The sequence below is a fragment of the Tachysurus fulvidraco genome, chromosome 6 (genome assembly GCF_022655615.1).
Source record: "Tachysurus fulvidraco isolate hzauxx_2018 chromosome 6, HZAU_PFXX_2.0, whole genome shotgun sequence".
In the NCBI taxonomy this organism is placed as follows: Eukaryota; Metazoa; Chordata; class Actinopteri; order Siluriformes; family Bagridae; genus Tachysurus; species Tachysurus fulvidraco.
In genome coordinates, this window is record NC_062523.1 from 15,881,632 (window position 1) to 15,908,503 (window position 26,872).

Here is a 26,872-nt window from a genome sequence, read left to right on the forward strand (position 1 = left end):
GTAGAATATAGAATTAATCCACGTCAAATTTGAGGAAAAGGTACCGCGGTAATGCAGGTGGCACAATCAATCTGGCAACCTCTGTACAACGTGCGCACTGAGAAACGCACAAACTGCGGGAACATAAGCACAGGGAGAAAACAGGCGGCACTAAGACCAAGAAACTAAACGTTATGACTTGGGAGCAACGCAAGAATGGGAGCTTCGGAAACTTCTTATTATTGAGGGTGCAGGCAGCTCGCATAGAGGACACCGGGCTAACAGCTTCACTCGCAGTGACCAAAATGCGCATGAAGAGCCAGTCGAGACAAAGCCGAGATCCGAGTCCCCAAGAGGCGACGCATTAAATCAGCAGGGTTCCTGCACAATTTAGCCGGAGTGGAAAACCAGCTGAAGGTGCATCTGTTGAGGAACCGCAACTCTGATCATAACTTTGAGTATCCAGGACTGGATTAAAGCTCCTAGGAGGTGATGTAACTGAGCAAATGAGCAACGCAGCGATATCAAGGGCGAAACTGCGTCCAGCGCCTCGGGATAGTTGATCATGCATTTTTATTTTCTTTTTACTCTGCCTTGTTTATTAGTAAAGAGTCATGCGCCGTGATCGCGCGTGTTGGAGTTTGATTTTAGTTATCTGTAAGCGTTCTGTTCACTGACATGCACTAACGACACCTGCGCACGGAGAGGATCCGGATGGTAACATATCCGTAAGGCTTTATCTTTCTTTTCTTTACAACATTCAACAGACCATCTCTGCTGTGCGTAAACTAATCTCACATTTTCCTTATTTTATGGTTCATTTGCTGGTTAAATAATGCTGAATTAAGTACAACAGTGTGCTTCATCTAAGTCTAGTAGGTTAATGAAGTCATACTGCTGTGCAGAAGTGTAACTCAGACATAAATCTCTTCCACAGGGAAGCATGTCTGCACTTCGGAAAAAATTTGGTGACGACTACCAGATAGTGACCACTTCATCCAGCGGCTCGGGGTTCGGGCAGACCGGTCCGGAGCGGAAACGGAAACGGCAGCGCTTCGTGGATAAGAACGGCCGCTGTAACGTCCAGCACGGTAACCTGGGCGGAGAAACCAGTCGTTACCTGTCCGACTTGTTCACCACACTAGTGGACCTGAAATGGCGCTGGAATCTGTTCATATTCATCCTGACCTACACAGTGGCATGGCTCTTCATGGCCTTCATGTGGTGGCTAATTGCGTACGTGCGCGGAGACCTGAACCGTGCGCACGACGACAAGTACACACCGTGCGTCGCCAACGTGTACAACTTCCCCTCAGCGTTCCTCTTCTTCATAGAGACCGAGGCCACTATCGGCTACGGCTACAGGTACATAACGGACAAGTGTCCCGAGGGCATCATACTGTTCCTCTTTCAGTCCATCCTCGGCTCTATCGTGGACGCATTCCTCATAGGCTGCATGTTCATTAAGATGTCTCAGCCCAAGAAAAGGGCCGAGACGCTGATGTTTAGTGAACATGCGGTCATCTCCATGCGGGACGGAAAACTCACGCTCATGTTCAGGATCGGAAACCTGCGGAACAGCCACATGGTCTCAGCGCAGATCCGCTGCAAACTGCTTAAAGTAAGTGCAAGCCATTAAAGGGAACTTTTACACTACAAAAACAAAAGGTTCGTTCTGTTTAGAGCATTGTCTTAAACATGCAGATGCAACTCTGATGATTACAGAGAAAACATGTACCAAAGCACCTCTCAGGGACCCTGGAGCTGTGAGACAAAAATGCTACATGCCCTAGTAATTCTACATGCCCCATTACCTTGCCACGTCTTTTAGTCCATACCGTTACTCACTGATTGATAGCATTGACTGTTACATGAAATGTACAAGAGCTGTAACCACAACAGACAAATTCAACGACATGGTATTCTCTCTCTCTCTCTCTCTCTCTCTCTCTCTCTCTCTCTCTCTCTCTCTCTCTCTCTCTCTCTCTCTCTCTCTCTCTCAGTCTCGGCAGACCCCTGAAGGTGAGTTCCTCCCTCTAGATCAGTTGGAGCTGGATGTAGGTTTCAGCACTGGTGCAGATCAGCTCTTCTTGGTATCTCCCCTCACCATCTGTCATGTGATAGACAGTAAAAGCCCCTTTTATGAGCTCTCTCAACGGTCCATGCAGACTGAGCAGTTTGAAATTGTGGTGATCCTGGAAGGAATTGTGGAAACCACAGGTAAGCCGGTTGAGTTCTCTGATCTAACATCTTTTATTTTCTTCATGACTTTTCAATGAATCCAGTTCTGATTTACAATGACTGAAAATTCTCCTAGGTAAAGAAAAGTAAGTATGGGAAAAACTAATCAGTGATAAAATAGCATTACTACTGGTCTCTCATAATACATTTCAAATGTGATGGATTTCCAAAATTCACCTCACTGAAACACTTACCACTTATTTTATTACCTTGTTTATACTACACTAGGGGGCATAGTGGCTTAGTGGTTAGGATGCTTGCTTTGCACATCAGGGATTCATTTTCCACCTTGTTTACACATAGTTTGCATGTTCTCCCTGTGTTTTGGAGAGGTTTCCTCCGTTTCCTTTGGTTTTCTCCCCCAGTACAGAGACATGTGTTGTAGGCCGATTGGCTTCTCTTAATGGCCCATAATGTGTGAATGGTTGTGTGAATGTGTGCAATTGTTCCATGAGATGTATTTGCACTGGGATAGGCTTCAGGTTCCCCTCTGTGTAGGATAAGTGATACAAAAACTGGAAGGATGGAGGTTCACATCACAGTGCCATACAGCATAATTCCTGATTTGACATACGAATAAAAAAAAAACTTTGCTGTTGTGTCCGCTGCAGTATCAGTAGTAAATGTGTTACTTAAAGCACAGTGTTTCCACATCTACCATCTTTTCAAAGTTGACCGATCTCATTACTGCACAAATTATTGGTGCAGGATATGTATCAGGATATGTACTTTACCTTTTTAAAAAGAATGGTTCTCCCGACGATCTTCTTTAGTCTCACCAAATGCCCTCTGAATATTCTAAAACAAATGAATTATTTTTCATCCAGTTTGTTTTTGGATGTGTATCTATTTAGAACACATTATCTGTTGAATCTTAGTAATTTATCAGAATGTTTTTATAACCCTAATTCAAAATATTACAATTATATAATAATTGTCAAAAAGTTCTTGAATCTCTTTTGTGATCAATAAAGTCTTATCTATCTATCTATCTATCTATCTATCTATCTATCTATCTATCTATCTATCTATCTATCTATCTATCTATCTATCTATCTATCTATCTACCTTTCTTTCTTTCTTTCTTTCTTTCTTTCTTTCTTTCTTTCTTTCTTTCTTTCTTTCTTTCTTTCTTTACTGTACACTACCACTCTCAGCAAAGCTCAAACAGCTCAAACAAAGAAAAATCGGTAGTGTGCACATAATTTTGCCTCCATCTAGTCATAAGTCATAGCTATATACATTTAGCTATGTAAAATTCATGCTATGCAAACAAGTGAGCTCAGTTCATGTTAGTAATCAGTTATAGTATGCTTGCTATTTTATAATAGTGTGATGCTCCTTAGGTATCAGCATAGCATAAAGGCTATGAGGGTTAAAAGTGGAAAAATGCCTTATGGGTACTTTACTGTAAGTAGACCTAATGGATTGTGCTGTATTGATTCAGGGATAAAATGCTTGTGTAAACATGTTGTTCAGAGCTTGTGTTAAAACAGCTCTTGGCTGAAAATGTTTTAAATGGACCTGTAGAGATATCTGGTTAACAGTCCAACCTTTGTGCAACCTTTTTTTTTTTTTGTGTAATATGTTGTATTAATTATAACTAGTGTGAAACGAATGATGTCATGAGAAGAAGTACACATGATTTTATATAGAACAGGATACCTAATTATTCTTCTCATTAGTGCACATAAACAAGAGCTTCATGGCTTGTAACATATGAGTGAAATTTGCAGCAGCATAAAGTAGTCTTGTTTTCACATTGCTGTGCACTGGCAGTGTGTCACAAGCCTCAAGGGAAAAATAAACATTACTGTTTCTATGTGAGGTGCTCACACATCCGTTAGAGCCTGGTGCTTTGAATTAGTGTGCTCTTGCAGATAGATTTCACCATGTGCTGATAAAGAAGTCTAACAATGTGAGCAAAGTTTGGCATCTGAAATAAAATCAATTTGGCACAGTGAATTAAATCTGACACGAGGTCAACCATCCCAGTTGACAACTTGACTAATCAATTGTTATTTTTTTCCTTCTAAATTTCTATATTTTATTTAAACTGGACAAGGTGTTCATGAGCCCATTGCTAGGTTTAAGCATCATTCTCATGGTGTGTTCCTTTAAATAATTTTCACATGAGAAATCAGGAGAATTGTAACTTAAGCAAACCACATTTTAATCACTACAGTACAGCTTTAATATGATGATCCATATGGGTGTGCTGTATGCTGTCATGTTTAAATATAGCTGGTCATGCTTAGTTATAATTAATCAGCAGGTACATCATAGCCTAGCCGCATGCAGAAATGTCCACAGGATTCTGTTTCTTGACAGTTTTTTCACTGTTAATTTGTTAATTAAGAAATCAAAAAATCTTGACTAGTTTCCACGGCAACATGGTCCCTCATTCATGAGGGTTTCGCACAGCCAGTGAAGTTTGGATTATTTTCAAACCCTTAAAGTGTGTGAAGCACTTTTTCCTAGATTTAGAGTGGACACACACACTGTAGTACAGAGTGAAATGATTAAAATAAGTAAATATGTACATATGTAAGAGCCACAAATACTTCACGTATCCTTCTTGTTAACAGTTATCAAAACACCATTGCAGTTTAGTGTCATGTTTCATTTGATCTAAAAGAGTAGCTTCTACTTCATCCACGCATTAATTTATCCCCGCTGGAACAAGGATGGTTTGGGTGAAATAGTGACAATACATTCATTTCAGTCCAATTTCAGACTCTGCACAGCCCATCAACATGATCAGTAAATTTGCTGGTACTGTCTCTCCCTAAAGCTAGTAATTATCCACCAATTTCACAGCATATTGTTTTGAACTTTAATGCCTGCGGACATCAGGGTCAGTTTTGGAACCACATGTCTATCAAGAGACGCCTGAAGTTTCACTTAAGCTGTAGCGTACTGCCTCTGGGTGAAGCACATAACTCATGTTGTAGCAAGTCAGCAACAGCACGATGTAGTGGCTTTTCCCACCCACTCTATTGAATTATGTATATCATATAGTTAGATGAAAGAGTCAGCTATATGAATGAATATTTCTTTGTGCACAAATATTTCATGTAGACACATTAAGGTGCTTCTCCTGGCAGCTTACAGCGTATGGAGGCATATATTGATGCTAAGTGGTGCAGGGGCGTAAACCAAATCAGTAAACTGTGATCATTCAGTTGATGAAACACTGTCAGCTGTGAAAACATGTAATGCAAAATTTGTGAGTCACTCTAATGAGGCTGTAATCATTTCTCATTTGGTTGATGTCATTTTACCCAGACTGTAACGGACCTCTGCTACAGTGGTAGTGATGATCTTCTGCCTCAGCAGTAATGATGTCAATGCATCAAATAATGAATCTTTTCCAACAGTGAGCAGTGAACCACACAGACCATATTTTCAATATTGATAATACGAATGCTAGAATAATTTTTTTTTTAGGTATTTTAAAAAAACTTGTCGTTAATATTTTTTTCAGCAGCTGCAGATATTTCTGTCTTGTCACTTTTGGTACATTTCCTGTGAATGTGCATTGCTTTCACAGCAAATGTATTGTGGTTGAAGAGCTGTGACAGCATCAGCAGAAACGCAGGATGGTTATGGGACATGCATGGCGATTTAAAAGTTTGTGATGATTGCAGTGTTCTCTCAGCACTGTCTGAGATATTAACATAAAAACCACACAAACATTTTTACCTTCATCACGCTGCATAAACTTAGCTACTTCACACTCACATCTAAGTTCAGACTTGGATTTTGTACTGCATCCTGAGACTTGGTGTTATAGCTGTTATATTGAGTGTGCACTGTGAGCTCTTTGTGCAGCTAGTGGTGTAAATGTACAAGTGTAATGCATGCCATAGCCTTTTGAAATGGCTATTGGCTAGAATTTAGTCTCCAGTGGTTATTGGGTAAACTACATGAAAATCAGAATGGCCTGTTTGCTTCTTGACCCCAGCTTTCCCTCAAAGCCATCACTGCGTACATCAAAGCACAATGCTGTTAACATTGATCATATTGATTTTTCTTAAAACAACACAGTCAAATATAAATTTGTTAAGAAAAAACTTAGGCCACAGCGTTATTGCATTCCCCCTGTGATTGTCAGACAGTGTAGATTCATATTTTATAACAGGAAATCTCTGACAGTACCTTGTTTTTATATGGTATTGTTTTTTTTTATAGTAACAGCTCATTCACTGGGACTAGTGTGTCAGATTTAATGTAGTTTTATACACCCAAGGCAAATTCCTTGTACATGTAAAACCCACAGTACGTCACAATAAAGCTGATTCTGACTGTTTGATTCTGAATGTGATTTTAATTTAAAAAATGTTGATGTGGTGAAGATTTGGTGTTGCTGGAAGGAGTCTCCAGTGTTAGTACTTTCAAACAGTTCTAAGTAAAGCTATGTTTTTAGACTTCAGGACTTTCTTTGTTACATGAATAGCTGCAATAGTTTGTACTATTAAGAAAAAAGCAGTGCTAGTGTAAAAACAAGTGTTTATAGCTATAATAACAACAAGAGTTAACTAACTAAACAAATAAATAAACAAACAAACACTCAAATAAATAAATAAGAGGGATAAAACACTTTGAAATGTGTTGTTATAGGAAAATAATCATTGTCGAGTGGATTCCTTTCCCATCGAGCCACATGATGCCACCACAACCGTGGATTGTTTTTCTACAGCAGCATACACTATTGTGTTTTATTCCTACCTTTAATAAATGAATTTGGGTGCATGAAATCCTTTATCATTGCCACCTTTTCATTACGGCACAGTGGACTTTTTTTCTTCATATATCCCAACTGTGGAGGTTGGGGTCAGAACACAGGGGCAGCTATGATACAGCATCTCTGGAGCAGGGAGGGTTAAGGGCCTTGCTCAAAGGTCCAGCAGTGGCAGCTTGGCAGTGCTGGGGCTTGAACCCCAATCCTTTAATCGACAACCCAGAGCCTTAACCGCTTGAGCCACCATCACCCCTATAAATACCTAGCAGCATAATTATGTGACATAACTTTATTACTTTACTATAAATAAAAGCTTACACCCAAAGCAAGGCACTATTATTAAAGAAAAACATATCTAACCATTCTTCACCCAGATGGCAGGAACTGGGACATGAGAAAGACACAGACTAACAAGCCTTTATTGGCTTGGTGTGGTGTATTTTGTTGTGTAAAAGTCCATAAAAGGCTACGGGCATGATTTTCACATTGCCTTCATCTCTTCGTAATACTGAGCTTAGAGCTGTGTTGCCTCTCATTCCTCTCTCACTTTATCCCTTGTTCTTTTTATTTGTTTCCTCTCCCTGACTTCTTTCTACTGGCCGTGTTGAAGAAAAATAGAAATCCTCTCGCCCTTTTGTGTGCAGCATGTCTGTGTGTTTGCCTGCTGAGTGGAGTGTGGGTGGTGGAAAGCTATATATGGCCCACTGATGCTATAAGAGATCTGTGTGTCTGTGTGTTGAACCATTTTGCCTTAATTGTGAAGTTTTGAATAGTGATGCCTCAATACTATTGTTTGAGGCTATAAGTTCTTAGGCACTAGCCTATACAGACACTAAAACGTGTAACATTGTGTATTACCATCTGCTTGGCATGAGAAGAGCTAAATAACAACAGACATTTTTCATACCCTTGATCAATATTTAGCCAGAGCACTATGCTAGAAAAAGAATTTACTCAGCCTAAAATAAAATAAATAAAAATAAAAAATAAATTAGTTTATTATTTAACATTTTATTTAACTCAGAGCAGGTAACTATGTTTAATGGCTACTACGTCTGTCCTTACTCAATTTAACTACCCAATCTGAAAGAAAGTGCATTAGCTAGCTACACCTGTTGGCTTGGTTTGAGTAGATCCATGCAGTGAAGAACATCTCTAAAGTAAAGCAAGTAAAGCAGATGTAATTTATCTTTATCTGTAGCAGAAGACATAGCCATGGCTAATGGCTCACTTGTATTGAGGGCATCAGCATTGCCACTGCATTCTTGATTAGATTCTACTGATTAACTGAAAATATTATGAACGCCTGTTTCTGCCTAATGAGGATCTGCAGCATGCAGCATGTGCTCTTCCATTGCATCCCTACATCCTGTTGGAGTAGCTAGTATTTAATATTTTTGGTATAGCTCTTAATTTCTGAGTTTTATGTTTCATTTTATAACGATGTATCAAGTTACTTTCATAGGACGATGTTATAATACTGTTCCTTAATTGTTTTTTTGGGGTTTTTTTTGTCTACAGAACACAGCATGTGGAATTGTCCTAGATTGAAAAATTAACAGCACTGAAACCAGCTCTAGGTTTATGCCAACTAGTAGCACAAGGAAACTTGATTTTGGTCATTTTATTATGAGTAAATGAGCTTGGTAACTGGCGGAAAAACGATACTAGCGTCCGTAACTAAAGTTCAACCCTTGCTCTGAAATATTTACATATTATTCCCATTACTAATGAACAAGCGTGGCTCTTTGTTCTAAGAAATGAGGCAACATCAATTTGTGCTCGCTAATTATAGTTATAATTGTTATTTCCTTATTTATCAATAAAATACATTATGATTATAGTCTTCTAAGGTTTATAAAAGTAAACTATGCAGTTCTGTGTAGGGTTTAACAGTGCCATTACAGTGCAGTGTTTGCAGGGTTTACTGTTCTCTATAGCAAATAGAGCATGTCAGGAGCATCTCTCTCTCTCTCTCTCTCTCTCTCTCTCTCTCTCTCTCTCTCTCTCCCTCCCTCCCTCTCTCTCTCTCTCACGCTCTCTCTCGCTCTCTCCCCATCCCTTCCTCCGTCTCTCTCTCTCTCTCTCTCTCTCTCTCTCTCTCTCTCTCTCTCTCTCTCTCTCTCTCTCTGATTGTTACAAAGCACAGATACCAGAGGCTCCTTCCGAACACGTTTCCTTTCAGAAATCTTAAACAATCACACACAGATTTGTAATCAGTTTCTGTTAAACATTCATCAATAATATAATATGTGTTACAATGAGCTCATTAATATAAAACCTTTGATTTGCTTTGAGCAAAATGAAGTAAAACCTTCTAACTAATCAGATTTGAGAATTTGACTGTGCTGTGGTATCATACATATTAATATTTTGCACTCAGAATATTTCATTTTCAGATAAAATATTAAATAAGCACATAAATGTGTCCATCTTAGCCTACACTCTTGTGTGTGAGTGTGTGTGTGTGTGTGTGTGTGTGTGTGTGTGTGTGTGTGTGTGTGTGTGAGAGAGAGAGAGAGAGAGAGAGAGAGAGAGAGAGAGAGAGAGAGAGAGAGAGAGAGAGAGAGAGAGAGAGGGAGAGAGAGAGAGAGAGAGAGATGAATTTTAAATTGGTATGCATAAGTAGGTGGAGGCATGTGTCTGAGCAGTATTCACATGAGTGCGAGTTTAATTAGGGTTTCAGATATGTTTATATTTAATCATATTTAACCTTCAGCCTTGGCAGAGTTTTCAGTTTAGAATGATCTCTTTGTTCTATCTATTTGTTGTTGACCCCAACATGTTTGCTGTTGTACCATTTAGCATAGTAATGTTTATCATTGGCGTTTGGCATCAGTAGCAGCAGTTGCTCAGCAGTTAATGTTTTGTTCCAGCGAACAGAGGGTTGTGAGTTTAAATCCCCAGATAAACAGCAAGCTATTGATGAACCATTGCACAGTCAGAGTGTCAACTGCTTATAAATAGCTTTGGATGAAATCATCTGCAAGAGAATGTACAGTAAATCAGCGAGAAGTGTGCGTCTGTTCTGAACATGATGCCTTTTAACTTCTGGACCTTTCACAGTGGACTTTTCATGAAGTAGAGGATATAAATTGTCAGCTTTGTGAAATGGTTATATGTTTGCTACAATGTCTTAGCATCGGGAGTCTGGAATATTATCCCCTATCAGCTGAACAGTGGTGGTGAGCAGCTTTTAATATAGCAGTCCAGCAAGTGTTTTAAAAACTCATCAATTTACGTTGGATGTTTGTGACATAGTACAAGTGAAATAAGAAAAAGTGGATGAGTGGCCAATCACATACATTATACCCTGAGGCCATGAAGTGTCTGATGAGAGGGGTCTGGTTGCAGGCACTGGACAAACTCTGCCAAGAAGATAAATATTTTCTGTTTAACCTTACAGTGTTTGGTAGCCCTCTTAATCCAGAGCAATGTACATCCCCAACTGAGGAGTTGAGGGTTAAGGGCCTTGCTCAGGGGATTTGAACTGGTCCAGTATCTTAACCACCAAGCATGATTGATTTGATAAGAAGTGCTATTTTGCCTTTTTTGAAGGTAGTAACATTTAATGATAGTAAAATCAGAGGTTGTATCCGATGTAGGTTATTAATGTCAAGGAGGCTGATATTAAATGAAGCTTGCTGTCCATAAAATCCAGCTTAGCATTTTCCTTGTTGATGCATTTTCTCTTTTTCTGATGTAATTGTAGCTTAGCAATGTAGAAATATATGGATCAATCGGTATCAAGGTGATTTATATAGAAAATGTTAATATTTTCTAATGTAGTTTTCCTAAACAGAGAAAATTAAATCACCAAACTGCTATGAGACTCTCTGTGATAGTTTGCTAAGTCTGTTAGCTTCAAAGACTAGCAAGTATTTTGACATTTAGACTTTGAGAGCAATTAGAATGCTTTCCTTCCATTGTGCTGCATGCCACATCGGTTTATAAACTGCAGGGTTAAAATGAGCTCCCAGCTGTGAGGAGACGCTACTGAACAGGTGACAGCAGGAATGGCAATTAAGTCTGATGCGCTGTGGGTCAGAGTGCTGCAAAACCTGCTGTAACCCTCAGCCAAGATCCATATGCCATCGGGGTGCTCAGTTTCAGCACGTATGTGCACCAGATTACAGTTACTGGCTCATGACTTTCACCTTTGTAAGTAATTTGGCAAGAATAAAAAGGATAATTTTTTGAAACACTTATAATATATTTGTTGTTGTGTTTTTTTTTTATTTAGTAGAACAGTAGAAGTTAGAACGGGCAACACCAGCAAAACTAAGTGGCATTATTTAAATAGAAAAAAACTCACAGCTATCTGAAGTCTGTTTCTAGTGTTAACAATATGCTGTTAAACACTGAACAATGAACAATTAACAATTCATAAACCCAGAGAAAATAGGCTGGTTGCATAAAGAACCGGAATCATTCCTTGTTGTTATGCAGTTTAATTTTAACAATGTGCAACTGTTTCCTTTGGATGTTATTATTAGGTTATCTATATATACAATGTGGCACAATTTCTCATAGTAATCATAGACTGTCTGCATATCAGTGATTGCTTTGAATGGCTGTGCAAAATGAATGCTAATATTTTGTGTCAATAATACATTATTTGCTTAGATTCTCCTTTCCTGACTTTATAGTCACCTCCAAATGTTTGACATCTTTATAAACAGCTGTATAAAAAAAGGTTAGTTAATTTAACCCTAAACTGAAAATGTCCCCAAGTCACCAGTGTTTACGTCATTGTTGGTTTCCTTTGAATTAGACAAATTTGTCTTGAAAGTATATGTCAAAAAATGTGTATGATGCATTCAGGTGTGTGTGTGTGTGTGTGTGTGTGTGTGTGTGTGTGTGTGTGTGTGTGTGTGTGTGTGTGTGTGTGTGTGTGTGTGTGTTTATTTACTTAGGATAATTATGCTTTAATCAATGGTTCGATTTTTTCCCATCATTTCAGTGTGAGATTAATCAAACCACAGAGAAATTTTCCATAACCTTTTTTTGCCTTATTGTTTATCTTATACTCATCAAATCAAAGGTGCCAATAATTCTGGAAAACTCAGTCTGTATGAATATCATTTCCATCCCATGATTATATGTAGGTACAAGTTTTTATACTGACGTTTGTCTGTACTTTTAGAATTCATATATTCATGAGGGTGAATTTTCCTCAACTTATTTTCTGCTGTGCATCTGTGCTGTGTGTTCTGCAAGGATGCAGTTCACTGCAAAATCCCATTACAGGGACAGATAAAGATCCTCACAAAAGCAAAGTTCAAATTTGGTGCTGCATCCAGATCAGTCTGGTAAAGATGGAACTTTAAGCTTAGCTCTACTCATCTATCCAGTGGTGTTGTTTTATAAATATATTGAAATATGTATCATGTAAGCCAATGCTGAAGAGCTAATCTTATGAGGAACTGTGAACATTACAGTCTGGAGGTAACAAATAATCATTTAATTCTATGTTACATGAACCACAGTGAATTGATCCCTAAGAGAACATACTGTGTAAGTGGATATATAAACAGTTACGGTGATGTAAAGCTATGGAGTAGCATTAGAATAGGCTAATTCACAACATTTATAATATTAAAGATCAGCTGCCTTGTTGTGCCAATTATTTCTCTCTCTCTCTCTCTCTCTCTCTCTCTCTCTCTCTCTCTCTCTCTCTCTCTCTTTCTCTCTTTCTCTTCCTCTCTCTCTGGTTTTATTATATTGTTATTATTGTTAAAATGGATGAGACTTGGGCACGGTGGCAGGACGTGTGTAAGCTATGTGCCTGAACAAAGAGAAGTGGCTAATTGTATCTTCAGGGATTTGTCAGAGAAGTGATGAATGGTGATAAATCAGGTAGAAGTGATACATGGAACCTCACTTGATCCCTGCTTGATGGGGAAGGTTTATCATGTCTGGAAACCATAACACAGCAGTTGACAGTCTGGAGAGACAGAGAGAGAGAGAGAGCGTGAGTATTAGAGTGAGTATTAGATTGAGTATGAGAGTGAGTATGAGAGAGAGACAGAAATAGAGAGAGAGAGAGAGAGAGAGAGAGAGAGAGAGAGAGAGAGAGCTTGTACACTTTCTGCCACCATGCCCATTTTCTGGCAAATAACTTTTTCTTCAGATGTATAATAACAATGTAATTGGGAGAGAGAGAGAAAGAGAGAGAGAGAGAGAGAGAGAGACTAAAAATGGAAATAATTGGCACAGCAGTGCAGCTGATCTCAAAGTCTATGAATGTTGTGAATTAGCCTGTTCTAATGTTCTGCCTTCTCACTCTCTTTGAGCCTGTCACTGTCTCATGTTAAGTAGCATAACATTATTCTCTAACTTACATGTAACACAAATGTTTGCATTACCATAAGAGACCATAAGTTCAGTTCTACAATACTGGTGTAAATGAACAAATATTAATTAACAGACCTTATGTACCATATTGTAAGCTGCCAATCTCATTGTTAATGTAACGTGTCTGTCTGTTTCCCCTTGTTTCTGTCTGCCGTCTCTCCCTGATGTTAATTGTTGACCCCGCCCACCTATCTGTTACCATGGACACTAATTACATTCAATCTCTTCCCCAGGTGTTTTGTCTTAGTCCTTGTCTGTCTCTGCTTTGTTATTGGCTCCTGTCCACTATATCTACTCTGTCTGTTCACTTCCCTGGTGTTGGTCGTTGTAGGTGTTTGGTTCATGTTGTTCTCTGTTCCTGTTCCGTGTCCTGATCTGTTTTGCCTGCCTGTATGTTTGTTTCTTGTTTTTGTCCAGTAAAGTCCTATCTGCATTTGGATCCTCTCTTGCCTTTTGTTTCACCGTGTCACATCGTGACAGTTAATGTGTTACCAAGCTTAATCCTACTTACAGTACATTTATTTATTTGATAAACACTTTCAATCCAAAGTGTCATACATAAAGTATGTACAGAATACAATCTGTACTTGTGGCTAAGCAGGTAGGGATTTTACTCAGAGGTCTTGCACAAGACTGTCTGACTGTCCTGGGATTTGAACCCACAAATCTTCTGTTTACAAGCACAGAACTGTAAGTACTGAGTTTAGGATTATGGGTACTATTGATCAATCATGGCTGAGTGTCTCTGTAGACTTCCATTAATTGATTTGGACAAACACATGAATTTTTTGTTTGCTTAAGAGGCATAAATTGTGAGATTTCACTTCTTGGCTTTTTTTAATTAACCTCTTAAAAATGTTGTTTCTTTTGCTCTTTCTTTCCTCCTTTTTATCGTTTTGCATTGATCTGAAACTATACAACAGAGAAACCTATTCATTTTTATATTTATTAAATGCTCAATGTAAAAGAAAGAAATGCATTTACAGGTGAATGTGAATCATTAGGACATACAGTACACGAAGCAGGACATGGAAACAAGGAAAAGAGATTGTTAGATTAATTGTTCTCAGTTACTATTCTTCGTTTATGTGTTTTTTTATTGAGGTAGTATACTACTCTTTCAGTTTTATAGTACTTATACTACAAATCACAAAGGTCTTTTCTTCACTTATCCAGCCAATGATCGTAAGCTACATGCTGTATTTCAGTTGAAAGGGTTCAGGTTATCAACCCATAAAGTTCATCAGAGTACAAAAAATTGAGATTAAACGGTAAAGATGCATGCCAGTAAGATTCATGCCAGTACAGTAGTTTCAGTTATCGGTATCTTTGTGCAATTATAGACGTTATCAAACTTTTCTATCCCTTATCATAGCAATACAAAACAACAGAAATGCTGAAATGAGTCATTAAAATGCATGTTACTGCTTGCACTCTCTGTCGGTTTTTTTAATACAGTGTAGTAGCTGATTTGACAAATATCACATTTGACCTGTTCTGGCATTGTGTAATTTCTGTATAATGCTTTGTTCTGAGGAGTTACAGTGTTGATAACCTTGCCTTCTTATCTATTCCACTTGTAATGCCCTCTAATCTCTCTCTCTCTCTCTCTCTCTCTCTCTCTCTCTCTCTCTCTCTCTCTCTCTTTCCCCTAAATCCTTTGTCCTATAGCATGCCATTTCTCCAGCCTTTTCATTTATTTTCAGATGTCCTTCTCAACCTTTTCCCTTTCCACTCTACATGTGTTATGTGTATTCGCTCAATCTCATCTTCTTCTAATGTATTGAATGTAAGTGCATTTATTAGACCACAGACTTCTTGTAAGAGTGACCTTAGAGGGACTAGCGACAGTATGAAATTACATTTTTGCCTACCACTTAAAGATAATTTACTGTACCAATGATAGTGTGTTTTAAAATAATCACATTATGTAGGTTTGTGGAACAACATTAATTTGCTCTACAGACATGAAGTAGATGGCTGTAGCTTAAATTACAATTATACTTAAAGTGTTGGATAAAATGAGGAACTGAATATGGCTGCCGATCAGAAGGCTGTGTGCTTATGCGTTTGGGAGAAAAAACGGTCATGACGGCAATGTAGGGTTGCCAAGGTAGACCTGAGTATGTGTGTCATTTCAATCCCAGCACTACTTCCTTTCAGCCACACAGGTGTCCAGTTTCCTTCCTGCCTGTGTGTGAAGAGTCTGCTGATGATCTTACACTTATTATCTCAAACCCTTTCTGGTGTCAACTCAGTGAAGGTCAGACATGTATGAGCTCAATATGAATGTTTTAAATGTGGAACAAAACGTGTGCAATTTTTGCAGACTGCAGAAAAGACATAAACATATTCAGGTTACAGAAAGGTATTCAGATTTTAAATGCATACAGAAGCCTTTCATTTTATAAGAGCTGATTGAAAGTGTGTGAATGGTTGCATTTCTACATGTCACATTCAGTTGAATTACTTCGTTTTGTAATGAGCCATATTCTCTATTTTTCATGGTACATTAATAACGTGTTTGTGCCCAGTGATCAGTGATTGCCTCAATCTTGGTGATATATATATAGACCTAACCTTGTTCAAAGCAACAGCATAGATTAGCATCGATGCAAGTTTTTGAAAAATAACTCCAGACTGGCTGAGATATTCATCATTAATGATGATGCATCACACAGAACAGACACAAAGCGATAGTATAATCAATGTTTTCAGATCTGTACCATATTCTGTGATTTCATAATACATTCTCATACCAGAGGATTACTAATTTGCAGTGAACACTCTAATTAAATAGCACTCATAGTTTTTTTTTTGTTTTTTTTTTACATATTTAATATCCTGGGGTTTTTTTTCACAAAAGAAGTCTATTTAGTGCTGAGTTTCACAACCACAGTGCTGTCTGTCCGGTTGTATAACACCTAGAGACTTCTATCCTCTACATCTGCTTCAGTGATGTGGAAATAAAATCAGGTGCTCTGTAATTGTAATAATAAGTGTAGAGGGTGAAGCTCCAGGGAGAATCTGACTTGATTAATTTTCTCTCTGCTGTCATCAAGCTCTCTCTCAGCCACTTTAATACTTTAAAGAGTTTGAGACAATTATCTGAGAGTATAGCAGGAGAGGAAGAAAGACAAAGATAGTAAAGGAGAGTGAGCGCAAGATGTGTGCGGGATTTGTGGAGTCATTAAGTTTAATGTCATACACTTTGAGAGATTTGATCGGTTTAGTTCTAAATTACTGCAATATTGAATAACAGATTGTGTTGTGGCGCTTTGTGGGAAGGTTGGTTCAATGTCATAAAACAACAATCTGAATTAGTTAATGATCTTCTTCTGCTTTTTATTGTTATTGGTAAAGAGCAAAAACTTCACCACCAATCAGCCATGGGATTAAAACCACTGACAGATGAAGTGAATAACATTGATTATTTTATTACAGTGGCACCTGTCAAGGGGTGGGATATATTAGACAGCAAGTGAACAGTCAGTTCTCAGAGTCGATCATTTGGAAGCAGGAAAAATGGGCAAACATAAAGATCTGTGCAACTTTAACAAGAGCCAAATTGTGATTGTTAGATGGTGGGGTCAGAACATCTCCAAAACAGCAGGTGGGGTGTTCATGGTATTCAGTGTTTGGTACCTACCAAAAGTGGTCCAAGGAAGGACATCCGGTGATCACCCATGCTCCTTGATGCACAGGGAAGAACAAAGGCAAGCCCTTCTGGTCTGATCCCACAGAAGAGCTATGTATGTGTGTGCATTTTCAGGGTACAGCTCCAATGAGCTTGTGAATGTACACAAGAGCTCTTTGATAAAACTGATGCATTGTGGATCATCCCAGTCACATGATTTGCCATGTATAACTTGTATATAATGGTTTATGCATTTGGACAGTTATGTCATGTGGAAGATCTAGCTTCATCTGCAGTCTTAATATCATCCTGCAGCCCATTTGAGAACTCATAACTTGGCTTAAGTAGGAACATTAGTTTGAGTCATTCAGGACTAATCTCAGAGCAATTCTGATCAAGGAAAATACAAGGAGCACTTTTAAAATATGTTTTTTATAAGCCTTCATTTTGTCTCTATGTTAAGATATTTGAGGCTATATTGTGTAGGGATTAGGTTTGTGACCAATCATATTAGAGATATAGCAACAGAAATTATATAATTTGGCGGTGTGACATTTCTGCGCTGTGCCGGAGATGTTTACATTTACATGCCGATATGGCATTTCGACTCTGTTTTGGAGATGTTTGCATATCTATAAATGGCATAGCAGCAAAATATATAAAGATGTGCTTAAAAGTTTGCATATCTTGGGAGAATATGCAAGATGTGTACCATTTAAAAAAAAGCATGAGTGAGAAGGCAAAACAAATTGATTTTGTTTCTTATAAGACTCAGGTTATAGTCCCTGGTCAAAAGTTTGCATATCTTTCGTTCTTAATATTGTGCACTGCTCCCCTGAGGCATTAATGATGGCTGTGTTGACTCCTCTCCAAACACAGCATTTATGGTTGTGACTATAATGTTCAATTTTGATCTCATCACTCCAAATGACTGCTCCAGAAGCTGTGAGTCTTAAGTAGTTGCTGTCTGTTTGTACTGAAATTGGGCCTTTTTGTGGCATGAGCACAGTAACGGCTTTCTCCTGGCAACTCGACGATGCAAGTGATTTGTGAGCAAGTACCTCCTTATTGTGGTCCTGGAAACAACACCACTTTTTTCCAGAACTACAGTGATGCCCAGAGATACGAGTTTTATTCGTTCCGTGACCTTGCTCGTATCTGAAATTGCTCGTATCTCAAAACAATTTTCCCCGTTTAAATGAATTGAAATCCCATTAATCCGTTCCAGCTCGCAAAATTCCACTCCAGTTGTTTTGCTTATGTGTTTTGAATATGAAAAATGTACAGTACCTGTATTTATAAATGACAAATATTGTATAAAAACATACAGTAATAAAAGAGAATGTTAAAAAAATAAACTGGTTTGCGCACGGAGGTTGAGGGTGGAGTAAACAGGTGGAATTTTGTCTCTCACGTACACTTTCACTTTTGATCACTTACTCGCTACTGTACACTCTTAATGCTACTTTACACTTAAATGGAACTTAACTAAACTTCACTAAAATTAACGAACTTAACTGAAATTCTCTTAACTTAACTAAACTTAATTGCTACAATTTCTGTTTTCTTTACATTAATTTTGCTTAATTTTCTTCATTGCTTTTCTCTTCACTTGTTTTTGCCTTTCTTGTCACTCTTTCCTCACTAATATCTGCTGGTCGTTTGAATAAAAACCTGTCGGCATATCAGATGCGGTGTAGTCGCACAAGTAAAATTTTTTGACCGATCCAACGCTCAAAACGGATCCGAAAATTACGGATAGGCAGATGGTCGGCACCTCACGCAGCCCCTTTGCGACCCTCCATAGGAAATGAATGACTTCCGTTTTATCGGCCGTCATTTGTCGTGTGCAATGGAAAGGCGGCTTTAACCGAGTGAGACGCGGGAAGCTGAGAAGGGGGAAACAGAGCACACGTGGTCGTTGGGGATCTTTGTTTCGGTGGCGCCGGCTTGGATGCTCGTATCTCACGGCAAAAATTTGGTCGAATCACAGCTCGTATCTCAAAAAATTCATATCAAATCACTCGTATCTCGAGGCATCACTGTACTGTACCTATGTTTCTCTTGTAGATGTTTTTGAGATTTTATTTGCATCCCGAACAATTCTTTTGGCAGTAGTGGGTGAAATCTTTCTTGTTCTATCTGACTGTGGCATAGAATCTCTAATTTTTCACCTATCAGAGTTTGAACAGTACTGACTGGCATTTTCAAGTGTTGATATATTTTTTATATCAATTTTCTGCTTTATAAAGTTCAACTACATTATTACGCAGGTCCATTGGAAATTCTTTTGTCCTCTTGTCTTCCCTATGGTGCACTATACAGCCAAGTCAGTGCATCACCTCATCAGCTGAGAAACTCACTGACTTTTTATGCACAGACACTAATTACAATTACAATGATTCACAGTTGTGGAAACTTCCCTTTAATAGCCATTTAAACCTGTGTGTGTCAACCTGTGTCTTTATAATGTGGCCAAACAGATATGTAAACTTTCGATCAAGGTTGTTTAGGTGATTTCAGTTATCATTAGGTTTTAAAAAGAAGTCAAATTATGTGATAATTAATGACTTCAAGTGACCACTTTCATGAAATAAAAAAATAATAAGTTGCTTTATCAGTCATACTTTCCAAATGTGGCTGTGTCTGAGATATTATCTGTAAATATGATTGGTCACAAAAATAATCCCTACACGATCTAATCTATAGCATCTTCTTAACTCACTATCATTAATAAAAATTGTATGCGATACCTTTATTCTCCCTATTCACTTTTCGGCCATTTTCCCCTTTGCTAAAGAAACTCTTAAGCCTCTTAAAAGTCCTCCTCTCTACTCCTAAGACAATTTGACCTTAAGAACCCTTTTGATGGTTTCTGTATGAATAGCTTTTATTTTTACTAGTTTCTTCTCTTTAATTTTAAGGAGAAACACCCACATTTCTTGGGCTTCAGAATTCTGTCACTCTTTGCACTAACTTTCAGGAATACGTGAGCTACATAGAGGGCTCTGTAGCCTACAGTAGTCTTCTCTTTGCTATACTCCATGCTGTGACCAAACAAAATCAGAGAAAGGCAATTATTATTCATTATTCTTCATTTCATTGTCATTCATTTATGTTACCTCTGTGCCCTTTAATCATTTAAGCAGTTAGTTTTGTCATTCCAGTTTTGTTACATTCACCCGAAGCCATCTTAGCCTCGAAAGCTGACTCTAACAAAATAAGGCTGTAGCAGCTTCTTCTTATCATCATACATTTAAATCAGGTCAACATGCGTTTTTAAAGACAGGGAAATTAGAAGTCCCATTTAATGCATTTCATCATGTAACATTTTCGGATTGGTTTGCAGTGTTGGGTCTGAGGTCTGCCAGATTTCTGATCATATGAGTGTTGGCAGTTTATATTTGAATGATGGCACTTTGGCAGCCCATAGTGTATGCAGGCAGAGTTTCAACTCAGATGTCAGAATATTTTGAAATGTGAGGCACGAAATACAAAATAAATGTTTTGAACAATATTTAACCTTTCAATGAATATATATAACTGTCATGCAACAAATCACAAAATCATCTATATTGTAATATAAAGATAATATTCCGTCTATTTCATCTTATAGAGTAAACTGTCATAATGGTCATATTCTCCTGTGGACATGAAAGTCTCTCTGTGAGTGTTTTTGATGAAAGCCACCTTCAAACATGAGAACCTCACTGATCGTAGCAGCTTTACATGTGCATGTTGGTAGGATTAGGTTTCCATAGAAACACACAGTTGTAGTCCTGATTACATAAGTTCTTTTCCCCTGTGTGAAATAAATTGATGGGGTTTTAACTCTCTTCCACCACCTTTTACTCACAGGCCTGTTACAGACGTCGGCTTGATCAGTTGTATGAAGCAAAATGAATTTGAGTGTTTGCATTATTACATTTTAATTATAAGCTTGAAGGTGAAAGGGGAGCTTGGCAATTTGTTTTTGATTTGTTCTAATCCACGGCTGGAATTTGGGTTTTGTTTTGTACAAGTGTATGATGCATCATGAATAATAAATATAATCAAGCTGTTGTCAGTGCTATGGCAGAACATGCATTCAGTTATGTATGCAGTAGCACATTAAAGTTATATAGCAGTCCCTCTAATTTGTTGTATTGATGCTTGATATTGACTGCACCTTTTCATGTACCTTTTCCTTGTTTGTGGTCTTTGTTGTTTTCATCTTGTCCTCTCCTGCTGAGCTGAGTAATGTCTTTTTTTTTTTTAGTTGACAAGTGTTGCATATCAGAGACAAAAGACAAATTGACTCAGATGTGTCATATTCACAGGCCTTACAAGAACTTTCTCTGATAACATGCGACTGAACAGCACAAATCGAATGGGGCTCTGCATCACAGTGTTTAGACTCAGTTGGCATTTTTGCCTGCAGTTCCAGACAACATGCTGTCTTAGTGATCCTGGAATATTTCTTTGTGTCTTGCTACAGACTCTGGAGAAATGAGGCAGAAACAATGTACACACCCAAAGAGAGCGGTGCGTTCACCCTTACAGTATCTGCAGCTTTGTGTAAACAGCGTTAGCCATATACTCATCCTTAAAAATTAATCCATCATTTTATAGTTGCTCTGTGGTGCTTATTATTATATGAATCAAATTGTTACTGTTTACTGATTCCAACGAAATATACAGCTACAGCTGTTTCTATGTGAATATAATAGAATAGAGCCTACAGCTATATGAATGAGAGGATGTGGACTCAATAATAGGCAGTAAATCTGGTGGCTATGAGAAGTAGCATGGAGGATAAAATGCTGTTGTGTTTGTAAGCACTTCTGTTAGCATTGTTTGATGGCACATTGGCCAATTTATTTAAATCAACAAATGAATGGTCTACACAAAACACTGCTCTCTCTCTCTCTCTCTCTCTCTCTCTCTCTCTCTCTCTCTCTCTCTCTCTCTCTCTCTCTCTCTCTCTCTCTCTCTCTGTGTATGTGTGTGTGTCTGTGTTTAAGTGTGTGTATGTGTGTGCGTGTGTCTGTGTTTAAGTGTGTGTATGTGTGTGTGAAATATTGCACAGTACATAGAGCAGAGGGAAGAGCCATGATAGCAAAATGGATTTTTGATGAGGATAGGTCTGCCCTCTCGGAAAGTAATTTTGTACTTTATGAAAGTGGCGGCGTTGTAACACCATACCCACAAAAAAGTCTCTAGGAATAAAGAAGCCTGTACTGTGCTGATAGCACATGGCCTTTGCAAGTCTTCATGTGAGGAAATGATTTATGTGATCCCTTCATATTACATTCTCTATTTATAGCCCTTTGCCTTCTTTTTGAGCCTTTTGTGTTTTTATTTAGCTGTTGGAGGAAAGCGAGTGAAATCTAGATATAGTTTTGTAAATGTAAAAAAATATAGAATATTTATTTTGCAAAAATTGTGTTACTTGTACTGTCTGACTGATTTTTTTTTGCATGCATGACTTTGTGACAGTTGTGTGTACATTCAGGCTCCACATCTGCGGAATATGACCGATGATGTACTGTTTTGACTGAATCTCATGAGGCCAGTTCCCTGGGCCTTGGCGGCTCGTCTGGTCTGTTGGCGTAAATCCGCTTAAGTAATTTGATTATCTTAAACTTCCATTTGTTTTTACGTGGCAAAGCCATAATGGAGCTTGGATGGTTGTTATAGTGGAAGATTAAAAGGCAAAGATTAAGATTAAGCCACTGCTGCCCCTGGCTCCATTTGCATTCATTGGCTGTTGTGACCTGAGCAATTATGAGTAAGAGGTTCAAATAATTGAATTTTTCTTTGTTGAGAGAGGGTGTGCAGCTGATAGTTAGTGGAGAAAGGGCAGTTTTAATTCAAAATAATAGTAAAATTTAGTACCAATGACTGTCGGGAAAGCAGAAAGCACCATGTAATATGGTCTCCTATAACTGTGTACTCATTTTCAAACCTTTCAAAACTAATAGTATGTAATTGACAGTTTTGGTGTGTTAAGGCTGTGACAGTTTCAGAGTGAAGCCTAAATAAGCTAGATGTTATATCATTAGATCATCTACCACTCTAGATCTTTTAAAACCTTATAAAAAAGGTTTTATGCCACAGTAGCTGGGACACAAAATCAAGAACGCACTGTTCCTTGACCCATGCGCTGTAGGATGCTGTTGCTCTGTCTGTCAGCTTCTGTGATTTATTTCTTCATGGCATTGCACTGTAAAATATGGAAGCCTTAAACTTATTTTCAGAGACAAAATTTCAGAGACACTGTGCTAGTGTATAAATGTGATTACAGTATGTGAGCATGTCCATGTCCTCATATCCTTCTGTGTGTATTGTTCTCTAAGTTGCACCGCATTAACTTTGTTGAAATGAAAATAAAGCTGACTTTGTATTTAACAAGTCCATCTCAGCCTATCAGGTGTAGTGTATCATCTTCTTGTTCGTCTGCATTCCTATCTTCATAGCATACTGATGGCCAATAACATATCATATGTAATATGAAAGGTGCCTTCTACCTCAATATGAGTCTTTCATTTTTAAATCATGAGAATTTGGGCTAGTTTAAATATGGGAAAATAAAACCAGGGTTGAGATTCGGATGGTACTGAATCTCTCTTCCATGCTCTTTTGAATTCTATTTTATATACATAATCATTTTATGGCTTTAGTAATACACTATATTTCTTTGTGTAATTACTACAATGCATTTATTCCCGCATATTCCGGAGACAGATTTGAGGTAAATGCTACTGTGTATCATGGCTGTGGTTTTATGGCACGAGTCCTATGGCAGGTTACCAAATGAGTAGTTGGATGTGTTTTTTGACTGATGTGACTAATGCTTTAACAATCACATTATTGTATATTCAAAATGTTTTTGTCTAACATTGAGGGGAATTTTGTCTCGTCATAGATTTATAGCTTTGAAGTGATACGAACGTATGCACAGTATGTATCAATTTTTCATCGTGTTGCTGTAATTGATTACTTGCATGAATGAGCCCATGTGCATGTTATGCATCCATATTCATTGGCTTCACAAAAGCACTGCTGTTTCATTGTGAATGTTTTTCATTAACCACCAGTTTTGATGAACTGGGTTAGTTATTGGTCATACGGATGGGGCCTTCCACTGGTCTTTTGAATTCTAATATTCTGCTGGGGTCATTTCTGCTTGATTAATCTCTGTGATGTGTAAATTTCATTATCCCTCCATATCTTGTCTTGCAGGCATGACATGCCAAGCGAGGACATCATACACAGAAGATGAGGTGCTATGGGGCCATCGGTTCTTCCCTGTCATCTCTCTGGAGGATGGGTTCTTCAAGGTGGACTACTCTCAGTTCCACGCCACATTTGAAGTCAACACTCCACCCTACAGTGTAAAAGAGCAGGACGAGGCCCTGCTCATGTCCTCGCCACTCACTGCTCCGTCGTTGTGTAACAGTGGTGAGAAGAACAACTCTCTAGACTGCCTGGAGCTTTTGGAGGATGCAGAGACAACCAGCAAGATCCCAGCCAAGCTGCAGAAGATGACGGGAAGAGACGGGATGCCAAGGAAGCTGCTCCGAATGAGTTCCACTACATCTGAGATGACCTACAGTTTGGGAGATCTGTCCACAAAGCTGCATCGCATCAGTTCCGTGCCAGGTATCTCTGAAGAAAAGAATGTATCTAAGAGTGCCAAAATAAATGCCGAGCCCATCAGCCAATCAGTTGCAGATTTGCCTCCCAAGCTGCAGCGACTGGCATTTGGAGGGGGTGGAGGACGTATGGACGGACATTTGCCACCCAAATTACGAAAGATGAACTCCGATCGCTTCACATAGGTGACACGAGCAATCACACACATGTACTATACTTTTACTTTAGGCTAGCTAGCATGGACAGAATCTTATGCCTAGTGAAACTATAAAAGAGGACAACTTGAATAAAGCACATTTATGGAGACCTGTGGGTAGACATACAGTGAGCTAATTCTTTCAGGTTGTGATTTGTAAGCACAATCTGGCATGTATGGAACACAAAGTGCATGTTAATGCAGTGATCTGCTATCAGGCATGTTTTATTTAGGCACGTTTATCTGAAGAGGGAATCAAGTTTGCCAAGACAAGCTGGTCATCTGAGCATCAAGCCATATGATCGGACAATTCCTCATAGATGCCTGATGTTTATTTATTTTATTTATTCATTTTTTTCTCTTGTGTAAAAGTGTTTCTTAGATTATGTTAAAATGCATGTTTACGTAGAGAGGTAATGTACTCTAATGTTAGAATTGAATATATTACCTTCTTTCATTTTTCCGCTTGTCTATAATTGTTTTTAAGATTTTAACAGACAGGGTAAGCTTCATTCTTCCACAAATTGGGATCAAGGGAAGTTCATCAAAACAGTTTTATAAAAGAAAAATTGCCTACGCTAAGTGGATCTTAATGGTTTTTAGAAGTATCAGCCCTGCATTAAAGAAAAAAAAAACAACTGAAATTTGCAAGATCATTAAAAATCCCTGAGCTCGTTTAGAGTCTGGATGAAATTCATTGCACTAGCATCAATACATTTTCCCCTCTGCCTAAATTAAGCAATAACTAAATGCTGTACAAACACTTACCTCTGTGTAGCTACTTTGATTAATATGTCTGCTGTATTGATCTCTAAGACACATAAACATGGCTAATTTGAACTCCTGTTGTACATTCCAGTACATGCCTTTTGTGGTAGACTGTTTAACAAGAACTATAATTAGTTTTTTCAGCTTTAATAGTGCTTTAACTTCATTTGGCTAGTTTACACATATTGTAGTCTGATTATACTGAGACTGTTGTATAATTATATAACTAAATACCACGAGAAATGGAGACATGGTTCAATGTTTAACCTTTGAGATTAGAATCAACTCACATTTACTACCTAACCACAAAGTTAATTCTCTCCCTCGCTGCTTGATTGAGTGGCAAGGTAGATTCATGCATGCAAGTGCCTGATCCGATGAAGTGGTGTCTAAATCTTGTTAATACCCCCTGACTGAGCAGCACTCTTTCCCCTGAGCCTCAGTCTTTATCACCATGGAGATCTCGGCACCTACTGCCATTTACTGTCCCGCTGTTAGCCTCACAGTGAGAAAATGACAGTGGAGATGGGCTTAGGTTATAGAATAGAAGCTTTTACTCTGCACCAACGGAAAACAGTGGCAATATCACCAATCACGACCTGTAGAAGGAAAGCTGCTATGGATGGTGGATATGGCACTGCATCACTAACTGGCACTGTGTCCTTTATTAGCATAAATTCACCAAGGTCTTGCTTTTTCACTATAGGTTTTCGCAATTTCTGTCTCACTCACTCTTTTTGTGTTTGGTAAGTTACAAAAAAGATAATGAGATAATGCCCAATCATTTTATTTTATGTATTTTTTTCTTACCTGTTATCCAGACAGTTGAAAAATGGACCAGAAAACCAAGACAATGAAACTAATCACAGATGTATTAAAGTATCAGGACTGAATATTGAATATATGACTGTAATTTTTTGTTTAAGTCAATGTCACAGTTTCCGAGATTACCTTCATTATAATCATATACATACATATACATAATATCTTAAGTCTCAGTTTATTTGTCTTTAAGTCTTTAAGACACTGTATAAGCCCAATAAACCTTTCTACATATTTTGTTAGTAAAGTAAGGTTTCATGTGTTCTTTACATCATTCTAAATATACTGAGGGATAAGCATTAAACCGTATGACATAGTTGACCTTAGGATACAAGAATAGACATATCCAGTCTTTCCTGTAGTGTACTGTTACATAGGTTAATGACCTCACACAATTAAGGCACAATAAACTCTGAAATATTATACATTTGAGATTATTAAATTATTAGCAAAAGAAAATTCTAACTGTAATGATGGTACCTTAAATAAA

At 38.1% G+C, this 26,872-nt stretch overlaps 1 protein-coding gene across 1 annotated transcript; it reads left to right on the plus strand.

Moving 5' to 3' along the window:
* The first annotated feature begins 78 nt into the window (after nt 1-78).
* kcnj3a (potassium inwardly rectifying channel subfamily J member 3a) lies at nt 79-26,872 on the plus strand. Its single transcript, XM_027164151.2, has 4 exons — nt 79-707; nt 917-1,600; nt 1,983-2,199; nt 24,183-26,872. Exons 2-4 carry the CDS (start codon nt 923-925, stop codon nt 24,779-24,781), a joined length of 1,494 nt encoding a protein of 497 aa, XP_027019952.1. The 5' UTR covers nt 79-707; nt 917-922; the 3' UTR covers nt 24,782-26,872.